This window comes from Sus scrofa, chromosome 11, assembly GCF_000003025.6.
Source record: "Sus scrofa isolate TJ Tabasco breed Duroc chromosome 11, Sscrofa11.1, whole genome shotgun sequence".
Classification (NCBI taxonomy): Eukaryota; Metazoa; Chordata; class Mammalia; order Artiodactyla; family Suidae; genus Sus; species Sus scrofa.
In genome coordinates, this window is record NC_010453.5 from 64,882,539 (window position 1) to 64,900,724 (window position 18,186).

At 40.7% G+C, this 18,186-nt stretch overlaps 1 protein-coding gene across 1 annotated transcript in view; it reads right to left on the minus strand.

Annotated features, from left to right (window-relative positions):
• LOC100738425 (multidrug resistance-associated protein 4) overlaps positions 1 to 18,186 on the minus strand; it is a 135,616-nt gene that overhangs the window by 21,470 nt on the left and 95,960 nt on the right. The window contains exons 27-30 of the mRNA XM_021065400.1: positions 14,037 to 14,192; positions 4,199 to 4,288; positions 1,452 to 1,624; positions 319 to 424 (exon numbers count right to left, since the gene is read on the minus strand). Of these exons, the coding sequence (XP_020921059.1) occupies positions 319 to 424; positions 1,452 to 1,624; positions 4,199 to 4,288; positions 14,037 to 14,192 (525 nt within the window). The remainder of the gene's footprint in view (positions 1 to 318; positions 425 to 1,451; positions 1,625 to 4,198; positions 4,289 to 14,036; positions 14,193 to 18,186) is intronic.

The following is an 18,186-nucleotide window of genomic DNA, read 5'->3' on the forward strand; positions in this document are numbered from 1 at the left end:
ATCCAAAGATGCTGAAACAACTGTAACACAGCAAAGTGACTGTGTCCCACCATCTGAAATACGAAGCCATTACATGGATTTTGAATATTTTCATGGTTAGCCTTAAAAAAGTGATAATTCAAACAAATTTTTAATGTGAAAATATTCAAAAGCACATTCAGAAAGCAGAGTAAGTACCTGAGTTAATGTCAGGAATGAGAAGAGAAACTAAGAGAAAATTAAATTATTGGAGGTTCCTATCATATTTTACAAGGAAGGATGAGTTAAAAAATTGAACATAAACGGAAACAACTGAAATTCCACAGATGAGGCCCTTACCATTACAGATTCGCTGTCAATAACAGTTCTCAACCTGTTTGTGATGGTTAACACAATGGACTGGGCAAATTTCTCACGGACTTTTTTCTTAATTAACTCATCAGTTCTGGAATCAAAGAAGTTGATTTAGTTCAGTAAAGATATGAAAAGCAGACAAAAGACTTAAAAATCATAGGATATTTTCAGACTGTTTTTTAAAAAATAATACTCTAAGACACAATCTTGTTCCTGAAAAACTATTAAAAATTCCCTTAGGAGTTCCCGTCGTGGCGCAGTGGTTAACGAATCCGACTAGGAACCATGAGGTTGCGGGTTCGATCCCTGCCCTTGCTCAGTGGGTTAACGATCCGGCGTTGCCGTGAGCTGTGGTGTAGGTTGCAGACGCGGCTTGGATCCCGAGTTGCTGTGGCTCTGGCGTAGGCCGGTGGCTACAGCTCCAATTAGACCCCTAGCCTGGGAACCTCCATATGCTGCGAGAGCGGCCCAAGAAATAGCAACAATAACAACAACAACAACAACAACAAAAGACAAAAGACAAAAAATAAATAAATAAATAAATAAATAAATAAAAATTCCCTTAGAAATTTATTATTTTTCATAAAACAGTGGGAAATAGTCTTCCCTTGAAATTACTTGAAACCATCAGGAGCTAAACTCAGAAATCTCTCTTAGGCTGTTTCATAACAATACGAATACTATATAACCCATTTCGGTTTCTTCTTTTGTTTTCTAGGATTAATGATAACAAGAGATATCTTTTAGTTGGATAAAATTATTAGAAACATTTCTCAGCATCACAAAAGATCTCCCATTTACCACATTTAAAATTTGGATTCCAGGGAGTTCCCGTCTTGGCACATCAGAAATGAATCCGCCTAGGAACCATGAGGATGTGGGTTCCATCCCTGGCCTTGCTCAGTGGGTTAAGGATCCGACATTGCCGTGAGCTGTGGTATAGTTGCAAACGCAGCTCAGATCTGGTGTTGCTATGGCTGTGGTGTAGGCCAACAGCTACAGCTCCAATTGGACCTCTACCCTGGGAACATCCATATGCCAGAAGGGAGGCCATAGAAATAGAAAAGACCAAGAAAAAAAAAAATTGGATTCCAGGTTTCATGGATCCCAGATCCTACCTTGTATCCACATTAGATGTGGCTTTGTCAATAATCAATATCTGATTTTTCCTGAGAATAGCCCTGGCAAAGGACACCAGCTGTCTCTGTCCAGCACTCAAGTTTGATCCAGATTCTGCTAATTCAGTATTCAGTCTCCCAGGGAGACCTTCAACGGCTTCTTTAAGCTGAACCTGTGGATACAGAAAGAATGACATTTTCCTCAACAAACTGCTACTAAAGTAGACAAGCCTCTTAGACATTCGAGCTCTGAGGGCCTCAGGACTTCCTACATATCTTACATGTGCAGCCAGGTGATGGGGGGAGCTCCTGCCAGTGAGCGATCACTGAGAAAGATGCTAGAGTCAATATAGTACAGAAGGAATTCCTGGAGAAACACAATGATGGGGTGATTTCTCATTCAAAGAGACATCACTGTGGTAACAGGGTCAATTCCAGAAGCATACATAGAAACCACACACTTTGCGAAGTAAACTCAGGTTTATTTGTTTACATAAAGTTCCAAATGCATTTTAAAAAGGCAGTATTATTCTCTACCACTTCCACGACCTCATCATTATTAGAATTCAGAAGCCACTAAATTTTATTTTAATTTTGGCTCCTACAGATGAATTAAGTATAAGTTTAGGCCAAGTTCTACAGTAGCTTTTTTTTTTAATTTTTTTTCTTTTTACTACAGCCCCTGCAGCATATGGAAGTTCTCAGGCTGGGGCCAAATCAGAGCTATAGCTGGGTATCTACACCACAGCCACAGCAACACCATGTCCGAGCTGCACCTGCGACGTAAGCTGCAGCTTGTATCAACACTGGATACCTAACGCACTGAGTGAGACCAGGGATCCAATCCACATCCTCACAGAGATAACGTCCAGTTTTTAACCTGCTGAGCTACAATGGGAACTCCAAGACAGTTTTTAAAAGAATTTGTCTCCTAATTAACATATCCTCTCTGTCCATGGAAAAATGTATTCTAAGATTCTAGAGTAAATTTACTACCTAAGAATCTGTGAGGAGAGATCTCAAGCTGGGAAACAAATAGAAAAATGGCTCAGCACGTAATGAATCCAACTAGTATCCATGAGGATTCAGGTTTGATCACTGGCCCTGCCCAGTGGAGTAAAGATCTGGCGTTGCCTGAGCTGTGGTGTAGGATGCAGGGGCAGCTTGGATCTGGCATTGCTATGGCTGTGGTGTAGACTAACAGCTGTAGCTCAGATTCTACCCCTGGCCTGGGAATTTCCACATGCCCTGGGAGCAGCCCGAAAGAAAGAAAGAAAGAAAGAAAGAAAGAAAGAAAGAAAGAAAGATGATTTACCAGTATTTCCAGGTTTTTTTCTTTTTTCTTTTTTTAAGGTATCACAATTTTACCATTAAATCTACTCTGTGATTTCAGGATCAGTGGATCATCCTATTTTTCTTTATATTTGATAATTAACTGCTCTCCTTACCTTTCTCTTCCAGAATTTCAGTGTAGAAAGACTCACAAACTTAAATGAAATATGAGAGGTACAATGTTTCACGTCAGAGAAGATGAAGTAACTGTCTCGATTTAGGAGAATAAAAGCTTCACAGGTGCTTGAATGCAGGGTGAGTGTGTAAAGAATGACTGCTGACATGCCCTCAGGAACCAGAATCACTGGCAGGAAATTGTGAGGCCTCCAAATCCACCCACAGACTTCAGAGCTATCCCTAGAAGGGTGACACTAAATGCCAAATGCACCAGTTCAAAATAAGAATGTGAACAGTCACATGAATTTGTATTTTAAAAAAATTTTAAGAGGTAAGCCACTCTCTGAAATAATGAGATTGCCAAACATTTAGTACCTTTTTATTAAGTGCTTCTTTTTAAGAGCAAAAAACTGAGCTAGGTACTCTGGGAAATCAGAAGCCTATCTACAGTTCAGAAGTCTAGATAGAGCTTCAGCCATCATAGAATCAATTTGCAAAACTAGGGTGAATACACTAAATAATCTGTATCAAAATATACAAAATATTGAGGTCTACTCAATATTTTGTAATAATCTATATGAGAAAAAAGGATGGATATATGTATATGTAAAAAAAATTTTTTTAAGTCAAAATCCTTTTCATGCAAAGGTAAGGAAATTCAAAGTAGCCCAAAGGGACCCAAGACACATTCAACAGAAAATTCTCTAGAAGTGAATCTTTGCATATAAAAATTGAGCAAAAGATCCGGGTTCTGTTACCTGTATTCATGCTGCAGCAGCAAAATGATATGATTGACAAAAAAAATTATCCTCACATTCCAATTGTATAATTTACCTCTATAAATACTGATAAAACTTAATAGCTTTTCATTGGTATGATCTCATTTATCTTTCAGTTAATAGTGAAAAAACTACTATTGTCTCCACTTAGTAGATGTTCCCTAAGACCTGAGGAATAAAATGAACACTGCAGGATAATTAACGTAATTACTTCACTAGGTCACTTGGTCACTTGGCCATAATTATAACTTCTAGTTTACTGCTTTGCTGAGGACAAGATAATGTCTCTGGTTACACTCAGTTCTGGGAATAAAGATAAAATGAAAACATAAGGCATTATCTTAGTTTTCATCACCATCGATACACATATTTCCATTTACAGGTGTACCCATGTCACCAATGGTCTCCTAGGAGGTAAATAAAGTCAGTTAAACTCATAAGTCAGTTAAACTTAATCACTGCAGTGCTACCAATGTACATACACTTATACTAACAAGTTAATTACATTTGATAAATTACCTCTTCTAAGGCATTCCACAGTTCCTCATCCGTATGCTCATTAAAGGGATCCAGATTTTTCCTCATTGTTCCAATGAATAAAACAGGTTCCTAAATACCCCAAAATAGAGAATATTATTAACTACACTTTTTATCATGTTCAAATGATTACATAAACAGAATTAAAATACAGAAAAAGCAAAATTTATCATAATGATTAATAATATGGTTGAAAATGCTTATTTATAAAACAATATCTCTCAATTTTCCACTGTACAAAGTAGGCTCTAAAATATCTTGCAGACAACTGGTCACCAAAAAAGAAAGTGTCGAAATGTATCATCTTAAGAAAAAACTGAAGAGAAAGGAATAGCGTGTGGCCTGGAGCTAAAAGCTGGACTCCTTCAAATGGCAAACTACAGTCTCACCCTGGGAGTGGATGCACTGCCCGGAGCTCTTCCCAACTGGGACTCCAGCTTGCTGTTCACGGGACTCCCCAATGCTGCCTGGATCTGGATGTAGTGTTTCCCCAGTTCGGTGACGTATGAATCTCTATCTCCTACTATTACGTCTTAACCAGTGTGCTGGAGTCTTTTGTTAATGACAGCTGCTTTGCTGGTTCAAGAGAACAGGCCAGGGACCCCATTTAAAGTTCAATCACCTGCTTTATAATAGGGGCCTCTCTCTACTGTCACCTCCCTCACCTTCTTCTCTTCAGGAAACTCCTTGAAGAGGATGAAGCTCTGCAAAGACTGGGGACTAGAATGAGATTCTTTGCAGAAAGAGGAGTCCCTCCTCCTGAGCCCCTGCCAGACGCCTGCAGCTGCTTCAGGCTGAGCTGTGGTCAGAGCCCTCAGACACGCGGCAGGCCTTAAGGAGGTTCTGCTCATTAGCATCAAACCTCTTCTGGTGGTCATAGAAAGAAAAAAAATGAAGTTTATGCATTTCCCACAGCAATAAGGGCTCCCACTTAAGTCTATACTAACAATCTGAAAGGATATATTGGGCAATTACAAGTATTTATTTAGCAGTTTTAGAGTGAAGAGCATACGTTAATAAATATTTATGTGCTACATTTATGCTTTTTTTTTTCCTGCTGTACAGCATGGTGACCCATTTACACATACATGTATATATTCTTTTTCCTCACATTATCATGTTCCATCATAGGTGACTAGACATAGTTCCCAGGGCTACACAGCAAGATCTCATTGCTAATCCACTCCAAAGGCAACAGTCTGCATCTATTAACCCCAAGCTCCCAGTCCATCCCTCCCCTTCCCCCTTGGCAACCACAAGTCTTTTCTGCAAGTCCATGATTTTCTTTTCTGCAGAAAGATTCCTTTATGCCATATATTAGATTCCAGATATAAGTGATGTGTTTCAAAATCAGTAAATTTCAATAAAAAGTTGAAGGAAAAGAATGATTTATTGCAACATGAACTGATTGAAGCTGTATGTTTCCCTAAAGCCAACAGGCAACTTGGAAACAATGTCTATTTTATTTTGTTTTGTTTTGTTTTATATTATTTTATTTTATTTATTTATTTTATTTTGCCTTTTAGGGCAAAATAGTATCTATTTTAATATGCCAATGTATTTTATGGACAGTGTTCATTTGGTTTATACTTTCATCACTTGCCAATAAGAATCCATTGTTATCTTCAAAAGGTAATCAAAGTACTTACAGACATACACTGCAAGGGCAGGTAAGGGTCAAATTAATGGTCATTTCTGACAGATATTATTTAAATTACTTACCTCTAAGCAATGAAGTTAATAAACTAATTGTATAAATATCCGCAGGCAGAACACGCAGTGTAGACAGACATTTATAGTAGGACACACGACCTTCACCCAAGTACCCAAAAAATTTATTGGCCCACACATATTTTTTCTGAAGGTACACAATTAAACTGCATTTACTAAGAGTTAGCTGGCACAGCAAGTCAGGAAAACAATGCTCTTGTTCAACGTAAAATAGTAAGTGGGACATTAGTTTCCAAACTGTTTTGGAACGTCCCTCGTGGTACAGTGGGTTGAGGATCCAGCATTGCCATGGCTGTGGCACAGGCCACAACTGCTATGCAGGTTCAATACTTTTAAAATGTAATCCTTTGTATGGATTGGGAGGTTGAGATTGGCATATACACACCACTATATACTAAGTCGACTGGTACAAGGACCTACTCTGTATCTCGAGGAAATCTATTCAATATTCTGTGATAGCCCGTATGGGGATAGAATCTGGAGAAGAATGTATGTATGTATATATATACATGGCTGATTCATTTTGCTGTACACCTGATATTAACACAATAGTCACCTATACTCCAATGAAATTTATTAGAAACAAACCAAAAATAAATTTAATCCTTTTTGCCACATTCAGTAGTAATTATTTCTGTTGTAACTAATATAACACAAGTTCATATTAGCTGTGTGACCCAAAACTGGCCGCTCTGAATCAGAGCATTTAGTGTAGTAAGTGGATAATCCCTCAACACAGCTGCAAGACTGAGAACTGCAGTCTTACTGGCCCTTATGTCTGTGCAGCTGGAAGACAAGACCCTCATTAGCTTAAAAAGAAACCCTACCCACTCACCTTCAGAGGCTTAAGGACCTGGGATCAAGGGAAAGCAATCACCAATACAACTGGTGACAAAGGAAGCAGATAAAGCACAACAGTTTGCCCAAATTGTTTCAGTCCCAAACCAGAAAACTGCCCTCCACTAAAATATATCCTCAGGAGTAGCTATTGCTGCTGTTTCCTCAGAGCTACCTTCTCATTTTTAATCTGAGTACCTGACTTAAGGGGCAGCCAGTGTCCCTATTTCAAGACTGAATCACCGGAAGTCACTGTACATCTTGGCTTCCCTCTTTTTTTCTTTTTAAATCCTGTAACCTCTGAATCAACTGATCATCACCCATAATCAGAAGAAAAGAACACTCTTTGCCAACAAAGGAAAGAGATTTAAGTCCCAAAAAGTCCTCTTTCAGCCTCTCCAAGGAGTGGTTCCATGGGATTTTATAAAGATTTCAGTGTCAGATAAAAAGCACCACCTGTATTAGGCTTGAATCCAGTTGTCTTTCTTTACCAGTAACAGTACATCCACCTCCTCTTTCTTTGAGTTTTGTTATTAATAAGGAAAAACGGGAAAGCAATCATGTAATCAGGGAGGAGTCTTAAAGAGACAGATCTGGTTCAGTTTCTTCAAACTACTGAAGAAAATGCAGGAATGGAAATACTATTCCTATTTTTAAAATACTCAACTTTTGCTTTGTCTTTTTTTTTTAAAAAAAAAAAACCTCAAATATAAAAAATGAATGTATTTAATAATGATAAAGATGACAGACGTTGTTCAGTGCCAAACTTTGAGTTACAATCATAAATACTCAATTTACATGGGATACCTCTTCAACTGAAAATATTTTCTTTGTGCTAAAGGGATAAAGATCCCTAGGAGTGAAGAATCATCCAAAGAAGTTTTGAAATCCATTTTTCAGATTCTTTCAGGAAAGCAACCTCGCTTCTGTTCCCTTAGTATCATCACAGTTGCTGTTATTTCTGGGGAACACACTTCAGTCTGGAGCACAAAGAACACATACACTGAGGCGGCCCATTGTGGATGGAAAGTATTTAGGAAGTGCTTCCAACTTTCGCTTCTTCCTAAATCTGAATACAAATGGAGAAGCCTCCAGTAATTGTTTTTTGAAAGGTCCCCCTAGGACTCCAGGACTGGCACTCCATGTCCCCACTCCCCTGTCTCTGGTTCTGATAGGAAAAAATATCTGATGAGAACATCATTCAATTCAACAGACATTTTTTTTTAAAAAAAAGTATTGTTCTAAGATCTAATCCTGCTGCTTATTAGTTAGTAGACCCAGGGTGAGTTCTTAATCTTCCTGAGCCTCAGTTCCCTCACTGGAAGATGGGGCTAACCTTGCAGGGCTGCTGGGAGAATATAGAACAACAATAAAGCTCCCGGCATGAGGCTCACATGGACCAGGACCAGCCCAACAGGGGGACAGGGAGGGACGGTGTTTGTCAAACTGCAGGAGCAGCCAATGGATCAGGAAATAAATATGGTGCCACATGACCATCATTTGTCTCTTACATGAACTAGAACTGATATAATAGCACATATCAGAGCACAGAGCAAGAGTAATATTATTTCGTGAAGTTTTGTTCATGTGTGCATCGCACCCTCACATAAAATCACAATATGAAGCAGTTCCACCGAGGACTACAATCAAGAGGATTTTGAAGACACTAGCAGAGTGGTCATCTGCTCAGGCTATGGAGTTGGGATCCTCCTTACATTAAATTTGAATTCTGTTTGTATTTGGAAATGGACCTCTTGTCAGTTGCATCATTTACATATATTTTCTCCCATTTCCTAAGTTGTCTTTTTGCTTTGATTATGGTTTCCTTTGCTGTGCAAAAATTTTAAGTTTAATTAGGCCCCATTGGTTTATTTTTGCTCTTCTTTCTATTACTCTATCAGATGGATCCAAGAAATTATTGCTGTGATTCATGTCAAAGAGTGTTCTTCCTATGTTTTCCCCTAGGAGTTTTATGCTGTCTGCTCTTACATGTAGGACTTTAATTCATTTTGAATTGATTTGTGTATATGGTGTTAGAGAATGTTCTAATTTCATTCTTTTACATGTAGCCATTCAGACTTCTCAGCACCACTTACTAATGACACTGTCTTCTCCGCTGTATATTCTTGCATCCTTTATCTTAGACAAACTGAACATAAGTGTATGGGTTTATTTCTGGGCTTTAAATCCTGTTTCACTGATTATGTATCTGATGTTTCTGCCAGTGTTGCACTGTTTTCACTATTGTAGCTTTGTGGTATGGTCTGAAGTCAGAAAGCATGATTCCTCCAGCTCCGTACTTCTTTGTCAAGACTGTTTTGGCTATTAGAGATCTTTTCTGTTTCCATACACATTTTAAAAAGTTTCGTTCTAGTTGCTTGAAAAATGCCAGTGGCAATTTGACAGAGACTACACTGAATCTGTATTGATTCTTCTAATTGAAGAACATGGCACATATTTCCATCTGTTTGTACCACCTTCAATTTCTTTCATCAGCATCCTGTAGTTTCTAGGGTATAGGTCTCTTGCCTCCTTGGTAGGTTTATTCCTAGAAATTTAATTATTTTTTTGATGCAATGATAAATGGAATTTTTCCCTTAATTTCACTTCCTGCTATTTTGTTATCAGTATACAGAAATGCAACATAAAAAAAAAAAATGGGAGTTCCTGTCGTGGCTCAGTGGTTAACGAATCCGACCAGGAACCATGATGTTGCAGGTTCAGTCCCTGGCCTTGCTTAGTGGTTAAGGATCCGGCGTTGCCATGAGCTGTGGCATGGGTCACAGATGTGGCTTGGATCCCGTGCTGCTGTGGCTGTGGCGTAGGCTGGTGGCTACAGCTCTGATTAGACCCCTAGCCCGGGAACCCCCATATGCTGAGGGAGCGGCCCAAGAAATGGCAAAAAGACAAAAAAAAAAAAAAGACATAAGATGGCAAACAGGCAAAACAGGCACATGAAAAGATATTTAACAGCACCAATTATTAGAGAAATGCAAATCAAAACTATAATGAAATATCACTGCACACCAGTCATAATGGCCATTACTTAAAAGTCTACAAAAAATAAATGCTGGAGAGGGTTTTGGAGAAAAGGGGACCCTCCTATACTCTTGGAGAGAATGCTAACTGGTACAACCATCATGGAAAATAGTATGGAAGTTTCTCAGAAAAAAAAAAAAAACTGGAAAAAGAGTTACCATATATTCTAGCAATCCCACTACTGGGTATATGTATATAGAAAAAATGAAAATGCTAATTCAAAAAGATACATGTGCCCCAAAGTTTATAGCAGCACCACTTATAACAGCTGAGACATGGAAGCTACCTGAATGTCAATTGACAGAAGAATGGATAATGATGATGTGGCGTGTGCGCGCACGCACACACACACACACACACACACACACAAATATTACTCAGCCATAAAAAAGAATGAAAGAACGCCATCTGCAGCAACATGGATGAATCTAGAGTGTATCATACAATGAAGTAAGTCAGACAGAGAAAGATAATCATGTGGTATTATTTATATGTGGAGGCTAAAATAATGATACGAATGAACTTTTACAAAACAGAAATAGACTCAAAGACATAGGAAAGAAACTAACAGTTACAAAAGGAGGAAGTGGGTGAGGGATAAATTAGGAATTTGGGATTAACATATTCATGCTACTATATGTAGAATAGATAAACAAGGACCTACTGTATAGCACAGGGAACTATATTTAAAATCTTGCATAACCGGAGTTCCCATCATGGTGCAGCAGAAACGAATCCAACTAGGAACCATGAGGTTGCGGGTTGGATCCCTGGCATAGCTCAGTGGGTTAAGGATCTGGTGTTGCCTGGAGCTGTGGTGTAAGTTGAAGACGAGGCTTGGATCTGGTGTTGCTGTGGCTGTGGCATAGGCTGGAGTCTTCAGCTCCAATTCGACCCCTAGCCTGGGAACCTCCATATGCCGCAAGTGTGGCCCTAAAAAGACCAAAAAAAAAACCCTTAAATAAATAAAAAAATAAAATCTTGCATAACCTATAATGGGAAAGAAACTGGAAAACTATATGTAGAAATACATGTAAAATTGAATCACCTTACTGAACACCTGGAACATATAAATCAACTATACTTCAAATTAAAAAAACACGGGACACACAAAATTTGATCCTGGCTCTGCCCCTTACTTGGTAGTGGGGTAAACTCACAGTGCCTCATCTTTTTAATCTATCAGATTATAACAACAGAATCGTGAGGATTAAGTGACAGATGGTAGGAAAACAGGCTAAAACATGTTGAGGATTCCACAAATGTTAGGAATTATGATTAATACTTGTGCAACTTGTGGGCCTCAGCAAGCACTAGAGCAATAGAAATGAGAGACAAAGGTCCTCTAGAGCCTCATAGGAAGAAAATCGTGGAGCATGTGGGGAGGGCTGAGAACAATGCCAGAGGTCTCCATGGGAGGCTGGGAAGTCTGAGTGAGCACAGGGCGGTGGTCAGAAAGAGCCTGGAGAGAGAGAAGCCAGACATCAAGAGAACACAAAGAAAGGATTGCTCCCTCTTGTTCTTGGCGGAAAAGATTAGATACATTTCTCTGTTATGCTTTTCCCCAAAACTCCTACTGTGTGTGTGTGTGTGTGTGTGTGTGTGTGTGTGTGTGTTGTGTTTTACTCTTTAAATTTGTATAAACAGGAGTTCCCGTCGTGGCGCAGTGGTTAACGAATCCGACTAGGAACCATGAGGTCGCGGGTTCGGTCCCTGCCCTTGCTCAGTGGGTTAACGATCCGGCGTTGCCGTGAGCTGTGGTGTGGGTTGCAGACGCGGCTCGGATCCCGCGTTGCTGTGGCTCTGGCGTAGGCCGGTGGCTACAGCTCCGATTCAACCCCTAGCCTGGGAACCTCCATATGCCGCGGAAGCGGCCCAAGAGATAGCAACAACAACAACAACAACAAAAGACAAAAGACCAAAAAAATAAATAAATAAAAAAATAAATTTGTATAAACAACTTGGTTTATGTTATAAGCAATAAATATAAAGAAAACCACCAAGGGCTACAAAAACAAACAAATTAAAGAGCAAAGTCATTCCAGAATCTGTTACTCTCATTTCTTAACCAGAAATAATACCTAAAAGGTCAGTGCCTCGATCCTTAAGAATAATAATAGTTGCTGCTGACTGAGCGTTCCCAAGAACAAAGGCTTTCTCACCCAGCGGCATCCTCACAACAAATCCATGAGGCAGCAGCTCCTAGACCTGGTGTAAGGATGAGGACTATGAAGATTGGAAGCTGAGTGACTTCAAGGTCCCAGAGTCCAGGGGCAGAGCTGCAATGGCTGCACAGTGGCTGCACCATTTTACATTCCTACAAGCAATGCACCCGAGGCATATGGAGGTTCCCAGGCTAGGGGTCAAATCTGAGCTGCGGCTGCCGGCCTACACCACTGCTCACAGCAATGCTGGATCCCTGACCCAGTGGGCAAGGCCAGGGATCAAACCCTCACTCTCATAGATTCGTTTCCACTGAGCCACAAGGGGAACTCTTAGGATTTCAATTTCTGGACATGCTCACCAACACATTGTATTGTATTGTATTGATAGTGGACATTGTAAGGGGTGTGAGGTGGCATCTCACTGTGGTCTGAAAGAAATATCTTGATTTCGGAGTTCCCGTCATGGCACAGTGGTTAACGAATCCGACTAGGAACCATGACGTTGCAAGTTCGGTACCTGGCCTTGCTCAGTGGGTTAAGGATCCAGCGTTGCCATGAGCTGTGGTGTAGGTCGCAGACGCGGCTCAGATGCCATATTGCTGTGGCTCCGGCGTAGGCCAGTGGCTACAGCTCTGATTAGACCCCCTAGCCTGGGAACCTCCGTATGCTGCAGGAGTGGCCCTAGAAAAGGCAAAAAGAAAAAAAAAAAAAAGAAAGAAAGAAAGATCTTGATTTCCAAAGTACTTCTACTACTTCCAGGTATTTCAGAGGTTGGGGCAGGTGGCAGTAGCTGTGCTGTCACAGGACACACGTCCAAGTTCTCCTTCCTTTGGTGCCACGTTCTACATGCTTCCTACTAAACAGGCATTTCAGAGCTCACTGTACCTGCACCCCAGGAAGCACGTCTGCCTGAGCCTTTTGTCTTGACTCTTCCCTGGGTCTCTCATCTCAAGAGGTTAGAAAAATATATATATATATATATATATATATATCCCTCAAAATAAAGAAAGAAAAACAGTAAGTCTGTTAAAGCAGAGGGCAGGATGGAAGATGTGGGCGTAGAGCCTATGTTGCCCTTGACTATATTATGAGAGACTAGTAATTGCTCAATAAATATGAGCAATTATGCTCATATGAGCATAAATATGAGCAATTATGAGAGCCTATGTTGCCCTTGACTATATTATGAGAGACTAGTAATTGCTCAATAAATATTCTTTGAATTATTTGGGTGGATGAACCAAACGGAATGACAGGAACGTCTGCTGTGCATATAATCCAATCTCCAAACACTCCCTGCACATCGTCCTTTTTAAAGAAGCAGAAGAAAAGAAAACAGAACCAGGGCCCAGGAAGAGAGGGTCACTTCAAGGCTCCACTGTCACAGCAACTAGGCATGGGGTCTGCAGGAAGCTCTCCACACGCACTGACCTGTTCAGTCCTCACAACAGCTCCAGGGGGTGGTACTGCGAGCTGCCCTGTGAGGGGGAGAAGCCTGAGGAGCACAGAGATGGGATCCGAGTCCCGTGCTCCTCCTCACTCTTCTCTACGGCCTCCCTGGTTCTACTCGCTGATGAATGGCTGAATTCTCAATGTCTCCCCAAAGCACCCACACACTCTCTAATTCTCAAAGCCCCACAGGTGCACAGAAAGCCCTCCTGGGAGATGATCACTTTTGAAAGGGTGGCTTTATTCCCTATAGCAAAGGTCCTTTATTAAGACACTTAGGACTCGTGTTTCCCTTTAGGAACCTCTCCGATGCTAAACAAACCATTTATATGTTTTTCTCAGAATGATACCGTTATCAGCAGAAGTGTCCAGAAAATCCATCTGGGTAAGTTATTAAATCACATACAAATGAATGAACAAACAAAACCTGATATCTCACGAAAATAACTATTGGAAATATCTGCTGCTAAAAATGTGCTCTGTTGGGAGGAAAAAGATGAACCCTTTCATGCAATTTGAAAAGACAACAATCAAATCAAAAGCAATTAAACTTAGGTGTCTTGTGAAAAGACCACGAGAGAATTCTCTGAGGTGCACACCTGAGGTACGACTGTCATTTTCTTCCTTAAATCGTGAAGTCCAATGGTGGCTGTCCAGATCCCATCAATCCAAATTTCACCTTTGGGTCGTGACAATCTGAAAAGGGCCGAGACGAGGGAACTTTTTCCAGCTCCTGTTCTTCCCACAATGCCAACCTGTAAAGAGATCCAGGAGGGATTAACAATTAACAATAGGCAGCAAAACTTTGGTTATTGAAGATAAACTTTAAAAGTTCTATGTAGAGATCTATCTATAGGTTTCTCAGCCATGGCACTGCTGACATTATGAGCCAGATAATTCCTTCGGGGGGTGTGCACTGGGAGCCAGTCCTGTGTACGGTAGGATGTTCAGCAGGGTCCCTGTCTCTACCCATTAGACACCAGAAGCACCGCCCCCCCCCAATTGTGGCAACCAAAAATGTCAGATATTGACAAAAGTCCCCTGGTGGAGAATCCCTGGTCCCCAAAAGAGTTAAAAATAAAAAAAATCAATCTACTGGCAGTGAAAAGCCAGCAGTCTCCTAAGTGGTTCATAGGAAGTCACCTTTTATTTATTTACTTATTTTTGATTCGTATCTTTTTTACATATTTAAATCCAGTCTTGACATTTTTGTAGATTTTGCAATAATCCACACCTTTTTAGATATAGATAATCATTCCATTAGATGCAATTCATTGAATTAGCTTTAGTCCTACTGCCTGGGTACTTTGACCTTGAGAATTATGTGGACAATTTTACAGAGATCAACAAGTCAAGTCTGAAGTGTCATACATAAACAATACCCACCTTCTCAGGCATCTACTATTTAAGAGGGATTATTCTTTGGTAGAGAAACTAAATCACTTCCTGATTTAAATATCTTTATGATATTCTATCTTGAAAGGAAAAATCTTGAAATTATAAAGCAAAGGTTTCAGTGTCTTAAAAGTCAGTAGCCAGTAGCCACAATACACGTAATAAGGTCAAGAACAACTACACAAAGAACATCTCCTATTTATAGGAGACCTTTCATCAGAGTAGTTCAAAAGGCATTTATAAACCAATTAATACTTAACAATTGTATCTTGGAAAGATACATGTCAAATATCATCAGTCTAGTTATTAAAACCAAAGTAGAAAGAAATTAAGTGCATTAACAATAAGATTAAAGAAGCGATATAATGCAGGTAAAATGCTGATGAGGAATAAAACTATACTGTAAATACTGGCTTTTAGCTGTGTGCATTCAAACGTGTGTAGAGAAACTGGCCTGTCTTATCAATGAGCTTGCCCAACTGCATAATTCCCTGGTGGAATCTTTCCAACAGACAAATTCATCTGTAATTAGGAATCTAGAATCCATGGAGGGTCTGAGACATACTTTCATTTGTAAATGAGTTCAGTAAATTTAAAACACTCATGGCTTTAAATAGAGAAGAACTGGAGTTCCCATCGTGGCTCAGTGGTTAATGAATCTGACTAGGAACCAGGAGGTTGCAGGTCAGATCCCTGGCCTTGCTCGGTGGGTTGAGGATCCAGCGTTGCTGTGAGCTGTGGTATAGGTTGCAGATGCGGCTCAGATCCTGTGTTGCTGTGGCTCTGGTGTAGGCCAGCAGCTGCAGCTCCGATTAGACCCCTAGCCTGGGATCCTCCAAGTGGCGTGGGAGTGGCCCTAGAAAAGGAAAAAAAAAAAAAAAAAAAAAAAAAGATAAACAGAGAAAAACAAAATCTTTCTGAGCACTGTAATCAGAATACAGGAACTTTTTTTGGCTATACCCATGGCATGCAGAAGTTCCCAGGTCAGGGATCCAACTCAAGCCACAGCAGTGATAACGCTGATCCTCAACCACTAGGCTAGGCCATCGGGGAACTCCAAGTGGGAATTTTTCATATTGTTTCATTTGAATAACTCCAAAGTCTCAAATCTTAGTCTGTAAAATCAATCATGGCATTTCAAAACAAAATTATCTTTATAGAGATTACATGTAAGAAAAGTGGGTTTAGCTAACTTTGTTGTATTTGTAGCCACATTTACCTCATGTTAAATTCTGTATAATACAGATGGGCTACTCTCTACATAGGCAGGTCCCAGTGTAAATACGTGATTCACGTATTCTAAGTGCAGGCAGACCTTGAAGATCTGTGGATTTGGTCTCAGACACTGCAATAAAGTGAGCATCACAAAATAAAGCAAGTCACACAGACTGAAAACTTACGGTTTCCAAGTGAGACAGGTTGGGGGTGGGGGTGGGGATTGGGATGGAAATGCTATAAAATTTGGTTGTGATGATTGTTGTACACCATAAATGTAACAAAATTCATTGAGTAATTTAAAAAAGATTAAAAAAAGAAAAACAAAATAAAGTGAGTCACATGCATTTTTGTTCCTCTGTGCATGTTAAAGATATGTTTACACTACAAAGTGTACAACAGCATTGTGCCTGAAAAACTATGTACATACCTTAATTTTCAAGTACTTTATTGTTTAAAAAAATGCTATCAACTGAGCCGTCACTGGGTTGTGGTAACATTAAAGAACAAAGATCACAGATCACCATAAAAAATATAATAATGAAAAGGTTGGAAATATTCTAAGAATTACCCAAATGGACACAGAGCCACAAAGTGAGCAAATGCTGTAGGAAAAAGAGCATCGATGAGCTTGCTTGACACGGGGCTGCCACAAATGTTAAAGTTGTAAAAGATGCACTGTCTGTGAAGCAGAATAAACCAGGCACGCCGGTGTCTCTGGGTGTCCTCACAGACACATCGACACGCATCGGGACACGGGTGAGAACGTGGCTGTGAGAAAGTGTGGAGGTTCCCACACCATCAGCTCTGCTGAACTGACCCATCCGTGCAAACTGGGACATTCATAGACCTTGGGTCAATGGCCGAAATAGGATAGGGACACTGCCTGTGGGCTGCTCATGACCACAGGCCTGGGAGCTCCAAATTCCAGGGAGGAGTCTGTGCCTGTCACTCCGCCCCAGGAAGTCTCTTCTATGAAACTGTCCCCACCAACCTCTCCGTCCTTCATCTCAGAGTCAGCTCCCTTGGGACCACGGGGTAGGGGTGAGGAAGGACCGTGACAGTGGGTGCTCTGCACCTGCTACTTCTGTTCCCTGAACGCTCTGCAGGGGCCTAGTTCTTCACTCACAGGATCAGGACACTGTGCCTGTGCTCATGCTGGTCCCACCTCCCAGAAGGCCTGTCCCATGCATTTCCACCTGCTGAAATCCTAGCCACACGTCACTAAGTCTGTCTCACACGCCTCATTCCTCAGAAATGCTCTACCTGACCCATCATGTACGCGTCTCTCAACCGTAACAGATGTTATATCATCTTTGCCTAAACGTCTATAAACATCACGACTACCTCCTATCTTACACAGCTGATAGAGCCATTTTCTTACATCTTCAACTGGACTGTATATGTTGACAGAAGGATCTATACTGGGTTTACCTTTGTACTATATGTATGACCTGTGAAGTCCTGCACAGAAGAGACATTCAGTAGGGAGGTGAGATTTTTTAACTCAGGATATAGAAATTTAAGGAAAAATCTATAAACATAATATTTAGGTATAGGACAAGCTGGACAGAGAGACAGACACATTGGATGGATCCTAGAGCCATATATACGATTTCAAATGGCCAACCCCTCATGTTCATGGACAGACAACAATTTACCCAGGGAACGTGGTTATGGTCATTTTACCCTTGATGAAAATGACAGATATCTTGTCCAGCATTTACTCTGTGCCAGTCTCCATGGTGGGTGTTTGATTTATTTATTATTTATTTATCTTTAAGGCTGCACCCGAGGCATATGGAAGTTCCCAGGCTGGGGGTCGAATTAGAACTACTGCTGGTGCCTACCCCACAGCCAAGGCAACACTGGATCCAGACTGCATCTGCGACCTACACCACAGCTCACGGCAACACCAAATCCCCAAGCTGAGCGTGACAGGGACACCGCCAGCAGGCAGGGATGCTGGCAGGACCAGGTCACACGCCCTCTGCCGTCTCCCACGTGTGTCTTCCCTGCTCCCTTCCATGTGCTTTCATCAACTCTGAGCAAGTCTCTGGGCCCTGACTCCAGCTGGTGGCCCTGGTTCCTCACCCCCCACTGAGTCATGATTCTAGGCTCTTCTCTGGTGTACACAAG